The sequence below is a fragment of the Myotis davidii genome, unplaced genomic scaffold (genome assembly GCF_000327345.1).
Source record: "Myotis davidii unplaced genomic scaffold, ASM32734v1 scaffold104, whole genome shotgun sequence".
NCBI classification, from domain to species: Eukaryota; Metazoa; Chordata; class Mammalia; order Chiroptera; family Vespertilionidae; genus Myotis; species Myotis davidii.
In genome coordinates, this window is record NW_006296625.1 from 1,619,810 (window position 1) to 1,627,901 (window position 8,092).

Here is an 8,092-nt window from a genome sequence, read left to right on the forward strand (position 1 = left end):
CCGGGGCAGGGGCCCCCCAGCCTGCTCAGATAGCAGGCTCCGCCCCTGCCCAGGCCAGAGGAGCGTTAGGCCTGGGCAGGGGACCTCCAGTCCACTCCGATCGCAGGCTTTGGCTGGGCATTAGGCCTAGGCAGGGGACCTCCAGCACCAGGCGATCGCCGGCTGCGCCCCAGCCCAGGTCCCAGGCCTCTGGCAGGGAAATTAAGCCTGCGCAGGGGACCTTCAACCCCGTGCGATAGCCAGCTTCGCCCCTACCCAGGCCTCAGGCTTCTGGCTGGGCGTTAGGCCTGGGCAGGGGACCCCCAGACTGCTCCAATCGCCTACGCAGGCCTCAGGCCTCTGGCTGGGGCTAGGCCTGGGCAGGGGACCCCAGGCCACTCCGATTGCCTGCCCAGGCCTAAGGCCTCTGGCCCCGGCCTTAGGCCTGGGCAGGGGACCCCCAGCCCACTCCAATGACCCGCTCTGCCCCTGCCCACGCCTCGGCCTCTGGTCGGAGCGTTAGGCCTGGGCAGGGGACCCCCAGCCCACTCCAATGACCCGCTCTGCCCCTGCCCAGGCCTCGGCCTCTGGTCGGAGCGTTAGGCCTGGGCAGGGAACTCCCAGCCTGCTCTGATCGCAGTCTCCGCCCCTTCCCAGGCCTCAAGCCTCTGGCTGGGGCATTAGGCCTGGGCAGAGGACCCCCAGCCCAGGGCAATCGCCGGCTCTGCCCCTACCCAGGCCTCAGGCCTCTGGCCAGGGCGTTAGGCCTGGGTAGGGGACCCCCAGCCCACTCCGATGGCCTGCTCCGCCCCTGCCCAGGCCTCAGGCTTCTGACCAGGGCGATTGCCGGCTCCACCTCCCTGGGTGGCATCTGGCGCTGCCCACCCCACCTGCAGTATGCAAATTTAATGGCCATCTTTGTTGCGTTAATTTGCATACTCTTCTGATTGGCTGGTGGGCATAGCAAAGGTACAGTCAATTAGCATCTTTGTCTTTTATTAGTGTGTGTGTGTGTGTGTGTGTATTAGCAAACCAAATTCAACAATATATTAAAAAGATCATATACCATGATCAAGTGGTATTTATTCCTGGGATGCAACGTTGGTTTAATATCTGCAAATCAATTATTATGATATACTATGTGATAAGCAAAATGAAGGATAAAAACCATATGACCATATCAAAAGATGCAGAAATGCATTTGACAAAATACAAAATACAGCATCCATTTATGATAAAACTTGACAAAGTGGCAATAAAGGGAACATACCTCAACTTAATAAAAGCCCATATATGACAAACACACAGCGAACATCATACTCAACAGGGGTAAGCTAAAAGCATTTTCTTTAAGATCAAGAATACGACAAGATGGTCCACTTTCATCACTGCCACTGATCAGGAAACAAACTCCAGGCAGAAACCTGCTCCTAAACCTTCCATTTATACTGGAATGATGGCTTTGATGACAACCACGCACAGACAAATGGAGCTGTGGAATACACACTTAAAAATAGTTCCATCTGATGTGTATTTAGGAAGAATGCTTTTTAGTACCTGTAGGAGATTTTCTCTTAATTTATTTTTAACATCATTCACTGGGAGTTTCCCATAACATCGAAATAAGAAATTGAGAGAAAGAGTGGATTCACAGGGGCTGGAGGGAGAGACTGAAAATATTTTTCCTTTGCAGTACAAAAATCCTCATAGAAAAAACGTTTCTTAGATATATTAATTTTGTGGATATTTCGCAGATCACACTCCTAATCATCCAAGTCATAATCTGACCAGAAATTACCAAGTATAACACTGTTGGAGAAACACAATGCAGGTCTGCTTACATGAATGAATCTATACATTTGAATTCCCCCCAGAACAGTGGCTAGCAATCAATATAGGTTGGCTCTATGTTCCTTGGATGTAGTGATGAATAAACGAAAGAACAAAGGTATGTCGTTTTAATGGGAATGTAAGAACTAGTCTGAGTTTCTTACAACGTAAAGTGAGGAACCATAGGAAATGGGGAATATCGCGGAGGTTAGAAGAGGGTTGAGGAAGCCAGGCGCGCGCCTAGGGCACGGGAGGGCAGGCGATTGGCACTCACCTTCACTTGCTCGTAGTAGCTCCCAGTGCGAAGCTCCTCGACACCTTTAAACTCGGACCAGCCGCTCTTCAGTCCTCGTAGCAGGTGGTCCACGACCCTGTTTACAACCTTCGCGGCTTCTGAGATTTCTGCGCTACGTAGCTTCAACTTCTGCAGCACCGCACCGACCTTCCAGGCGCCCGACACCGCGTCCCTCCGGCCCAGGCTAGAGGCTGGAACCAGCGGATCCTGGCCGGCGCCCTCCGTTGGCCTGGACGGAGGTCTCCGCTCCCCAGAGGAGCGCGCGGATCCAGCCCTAGGAAGGGGCAACTCCGGGGCTGCGGGAGGCTCTGGCCCCTCGGCCAGAATGACCTGTCCGTTCAAGATGTTCTCGGCGCTCAGAGGCGCCTTCGGGGTGCGTGCACCTCCTTTTCGGCGAGATACATGCCTGGGAAGGGGCGACTCCGGCTCCTGGGCCAGACCCGCCTGCCCGTTCAAGGCGTTCTGGGTGCTCAGAGGCGCCGTCTTGGCACATGCACTCCCTTTTCGGCGATATCCAGCTCTGGGAAGGGGCGGCTCCGGAGCCGCGGGAGGCTCTGGCCTCTTGGCCAGATCCGTGTGCCCGTCCACCGCGTCACCGCTCAGAGGCGCCTTCTGGGTGCATGCACCCCCTTTTCGGCGAGATCCAGCCCTGGGAAGGGGCGGCTCCGGGGCTGCGGAAGGCTCCGGCCCCTCGGCCAGTTCCGTGTGCCCGTCCACCGTGTCACCGCTCAGAGGCGCCGTCTTGGCACATGCACTCCCTTTTCGGCGATATCCAGCTCTGGGAAGGGGCGATTCCGGCTCCTGGGCCAGACCGGCCTGCCCGTCCACCGCGTCACCGCTCAGAGGCGCCTTCTGGGTGCATGCACCCCCTTTTCGGCGAGATCCAGCCCTGGGAAGGGGCGGCTCCGGCGCCTTGGCCAGATCCGTGTGCCCGTTCACCCCGTCCACCGTGTCACCGCTCAGAGGCGCCGTCTTGGCACATGCACTCCCTTTTCGGCGAGATCCAGCTCTGGGAAGGGGCGATTCCGGCTCCTGGGCCAGACCGGCCTGCCCGTCCACCGCGTCACCGCTCAGAGGCGCCTTCTGGGTGCATGCACCCCCTTTTCGTCGAGATCCAGCCCTGGGAAGGGGCGGCTCCAGCGCCTTGGCCAGATCCGTGTGCCCGTTCACCGCGTCACCGCTCAGAGGGGCCTTCTCGGTGCGCGCACCCCGCGCGCGGACCTGCGGTCTCTCCCGGGAACCCCGGGGGCTCTTCTTCCGCTGGTTCCCCGACGCTCTAGAGGAGCTGCAATTCTGCTCGTTGGGCTGGACAGCTTCGGGGACAACCGGACACTCGACGGGCTTCGCCTGGGTGGGCTTCGCCGACGAGGGTTTCGTCGGGGCGCCCTTCGCACTCTGCGCCAAAATCTGGGAGGTGGCGGCTCCCGCCTTCGAAGCTGTCCGCGCCGCCTTTCCGCTCCGAGGATCCATAGCTGGCGCTCTCTGCTCCTGGAAAATAGACTCGGCTTCGCGAAAGGGCCGCGGTTAGAGGAACCTGCAGTCTCGGCCAGTGACTGGAAATGAAACTTAAAACTTGAAGTCTGGCGGGAAGGCAGCGGCGCGGTCAGGGAGCACGCGCAGGAAATGTGACCCCACGCGGGAGGGCGGCCTGGGAGCCACGCCCCGGTCCTGGAGAGAGGCTAATGTTCTGCTCCAAGGCAAAAAGCTAACCTGAGAGAAGCTGCAAACACCCTCGGCAGTACTGACAGCCCGACGCATTTGCTGGCATGCCACCTAAAAGAATTGTGGAAAACTACAAGCTTTCTCGCCCATTGAGGTTCACAAACTTTTTCAATATAAGTTTAATAAGGGTTCCTTTATTCAAAGATATATTTTATTGATTTTTTACAGAGAGAAAGGGAGAGGGATGGAGAGCTAGAAACATCAATGAGAGAGAAACATCAATCAGCTGCCTCCTGCACACTCCCCACTGGGTATGTGCCCGCAACCAAGGTACATGCCCCTGACTGGAATGGACCCCGGGACCCTTGAGTCCACAAGCCGACACTCTATCCACTGAGCCAAACCGGTCAGGGCAATAAGGGTTCCTTTTTTAAATTAATGTGAAGTAAATGTTCATCTTTTACAAGACTAAAAGAGATTAAGATTACTGTAATTGTAATAAATATTTATTTTTAATTGTTTCTTTTTTGGCTGGGTGCAGTGAACTTTTTTGATGGTGCATGATAAAGTAGGGCTCCCTAAGCCCTCCCCTTCTGCAGGGGGTCTGAGATGAAAATTGTGAAAGTCAGGAGATTCTCAGTGTGTTGGGGAATTGATTCGGGGCAAGGACTCCCCAGCAGCTGAGGGTCTCTCTTCCTCTGGTTGGGGCTGGTGGTCCAGGGGGCTCTAACTCCTTGGAGGCCATGTGCACCATAAGGTTCACCCTGTTGCTGTAGCCAAATTCAGTGTCAAACCAGGAAATGAGCTTGACAAAGTGGTCATTGAGAGCAATGCTAGCCCCAGCATCAAAGGTGGAGGAGTAGGTGTCACTGTTAAAGTCCCAGGAGACAACCTCGTCCTCAGTATAACCAGGATGCCCTTGAGGGGCCCCTCTGTTTCACTATATTCTTGATGTCATCATATTTGGCAGCTTTCTCCAGGTGGCAGGTCAGATCCACAACTGACACATTGGGGGTGGGGACAGAGAAGACCATGACAGTGAGCTTCCCATTCAGCTCAGGGATGACCTTACCCACAGCTTTGGCAGCACCAGTAGAAGCAGGGATGATGTTCTGGGCAGGCCATCAGCCATCATACCACAGCTTCCCAGAGGGGCCATCCATGGTCTTCTGGGTGGCAGTGATGGCATTGACTGTGGTCATGAGTCCCTCCACAATGCCAAAGTTGTCATGGATGACCTTGGCCAGGGGGACCAAGCAGCTGGTGGTGCAGGAAGCATTGCTGACCATCTTGAGGGAGTTGGCACACTTGTCATGATTCCATCCCCTTCACAAAGATGGCAGCACCCATAGAAGGGACAAAGATTATGACCCTCTTGACTACACTGTTAAAGTGAGCCCCAGCCTTCTCCAAGGTAGTGAAGATACCAGCAGACACCACAACATATTCAACACCAGCATCAACCCTTTTGATGGTGGCGGGATCTGGCTCCTAGAAGATGGACATGGATGGCAAGCTGACAGTTCTGAGCCTTGACTGTGCCTTTGAACTTCCAAAGAGTAGAATCATACTGGAACATGTAGACCATGTAGTTGAGGTCAATGAAGGGGTCATTGATGACAACAATATCCACTTTGCCAGAGTTAAAAGCAGCCCTGGTGACCAGGTGCCCAATACGGCCAAATCCATTTGCTCTGACCTTCATCATTGTGTCTCTGGGTTGCGGCTGGCACTGCATAGGAGGTTGAGGCTATCTGATGGACAGGAAGAGCAGAGAGCCTATCTGACTTTTTAAAAGGACACATAATCTTAAAGAAATTGTGTGAAGTTCTTATTCATGACTTTTATCCATTGGTTCTTAAAAACCCATAAAAATTGTACATTTTAAACAATCCATACTGCTTTGGCTATTCAGCTTCCAGAGTATCTCTATACAGGCTTTCAAAAGTATGTTTCTAAAGCCAATCCCTTTATATACATACATATGAGACAGGAACCCCTTAGGTTTAGAAAGTCTTGATTACTTTTTTAAAACCATGCTAACCATTTTCAAGTGTACAGTTCAGTGACATTAAATACTGCCACCATCATCTTCACAACTCTTCATCTTGGAAACTGAAACTCTGTACCCATTAAACAGTAACATCCCATTGCTCCCTCTCACCAGCCCCTGGCAACCACCCTTCTACTTTGTTTCTAAGAATTTGACGACCCTAGGTACCTCATGGCAGTGGACTCACACTGTCTTTGTGGTTTAATGACTGGTTTATTTCACTTAAGATAATGTCCTCAAGGTTTATCCATGTTGTTGCTTATGTCAGCCTTCCTTTTTAAGGCTGAATAATTTCATTCTATGTATATACCACATTTTATTTATTCATTCATCTGCCAGTGGATTAATTTTTAAGAGGTTTCCCTGAATCCAATACTTTGATATATCCTTCTCTTTCGTAAAAAGAGGTTTTCTTATACCATAGGGCAGTAGCCCTAGTTTGAATTGTAATATGAAAGATGTTTATTCATGAGTTTTATCCATTTATTTTTCCTTTGTAAAATGGAAGGACTGTTAGGTAGTTAGGCTTGTTTGCAAGCTGACCAATTTTAGGAAAGAATAAACTAAAAGCTGAAATTTGGAAATCCATTTCCGTAAAACTGGAAGTGTACTTGGGTGGTTTTCCAGGGTGCCCAGGGGTATGCCTACTCCATTCTGAAGACCTCTGCTCTATGGTTCTATTTTTCTCCTCCAGGGACTCCAGTAGTTTGTCATGAAATCCAGTAAATAACTCTACAGATAGCTCAATACTGATTTCCAGCCAAAGTCCACTGGAGTTTGTTTAACCAAAAACATGCAAGCAACAATCCACCAGACCAGAGTTAAATACCTCCGCTGCTGACCTCTCAAAGGAGGAACACTTGTTCCTTGCTCAGTCTTGTTGCAGCAACTGGTATCCAGATCATAGAGGGAATGACTTTTTAGTTGTCTTGATGTGAATCTTGGACTTTATCTAGAAGAAAAATAACACCAGAGATTCATTTTCCCATTGATTTTTAGAGAGAGTGGAAGAGAGGGAAAGACAGAAATATCAATGCGAGGGAAACACATCAATTGGTTGCCTCCCCGACCCGCCCTGACCAGGGTCTGGGATGGGGAGGAGCCTGCAAGCTAGATGGTGCCCTTGACTGGAATCGAACCTGGGACCCTTCAGTCCACAGGCCGAAGCTCTATCCACTGAGCCAAACCGGCTAGGGCCCTACTGGATTTTACATCTAATCCTTTATGTTTCATGTTTGTCTCAGTAATTCACTTAGTCACTCAAGAAGTGTTTGAGTGTCTACTATTCTAGGTTCTTGGTAAACAAAGATCATCCTTGCCCTCCTGAAGCCTACATTTTGACTTGGCCAAACAGCCAATAAACAGATAATTGAAGATGCTAAGTTGAATTGAAAAGGGGAGAAAAATAAGGCCCTGGCTGGATCACTCAGTTGCTTGGAGCGTCCTCTCCATATACCACGGTGGAGGTTCCATCTTCAGTCAGGACACATATAGGGTGTCCCAAAATTCACGTAAGAAGTAATTTTGATAGAAAACACAGGTTTATAATTAAAAATTGTAAATTTTTTATTGATTCATAAAGCATACAGTATCAGGTCATGTATGGAAGAGCACATCAGGTAAATGGCCTCCACGGCTTTGCTGGCACATACACAAAGCCGTGGTCTTCATTGGTCTTCATTATCCCTGCTCCTGGGCCATAATTGGTACTTGGTAATGCTTATCAAGTTGAAGGGATTGAAATCAAAGGGCAACAGATATTAGAATCTGATTCAACAAACCAAGTAAAATTGGGCTTTTATTTTGTTGTTGTTGTTAATGCTCACACAAAATTCAAATCTTGCGTGAATTTTGGGACACCCTATATAAGAAAGTCCCAATGCGTGCAGAAAGAAGCGGAACAATAAATCAATGTCTCTCACTCCGGAGCCTCAGGTGGTCACACAACCCAGGTGCACGTCCCAGGAGCCACCAGCGCGGGACCGGATCTGGGTTTACTAGGCAAGTCGCGCCAAACCGCCAATCAGCGGCGACGCTGGACGGGGACGTGCTACGCCGTGACGTCAGAGTAGGTGGTGGCGCCCTGAAGATTCACGCCGGTGCCCTTTACGATTGCGGGTCGCTCGTGTCAGGTTTGGAGTCAGGCAGACTCTGCCGTCTCCAGCCATGTTCTCTCTCCGAGGCTGCGGTCGCTGGGTCGCGGCCTCCCTCGCCAAACAGCACCTTCCGCCCGCCCGGCTCCGCGGCGACAGCGCTGCGCCCTGGGCCCCGCA

General features: G+C 51.4%; 1 protein-coding gene and 1 pseudogene across 1 annotated transcript in view; both read right to left on the bottom strand.

Annotated features, from left to right (window-relative positions):
* The window catches only part of MB21D1 (Mab-21 domain containing 1), a 23,749-nt gene extending 20,031 nt beyond the window's left edge, over nucleotides 1-3,718 (bottom strand). The window contains exon 1 of the mRNA XM_006772198.2: nucleotides 2,084-3,718. Coding sequence (XP_006772261.1) covers nucleotides 2,084-3,574 — 1,491 coding nt within the window. The 5' untranslated portion in view covers nucleotides 3,575-3,718. The remainder of the gene's footprint in view (nucleotides 1-2,083) is intronic.
* Nucleotides 3,719-4,298: 580 nt separating this feature from the next.
* On the bottom strand, nucleotides 4,299-5,487 carry LOC102751452 (annotated as a pseudogene).
* Between the last annotated feature and the right edge of the window lie 2,605 nt (nucleotides 5,488-8,092).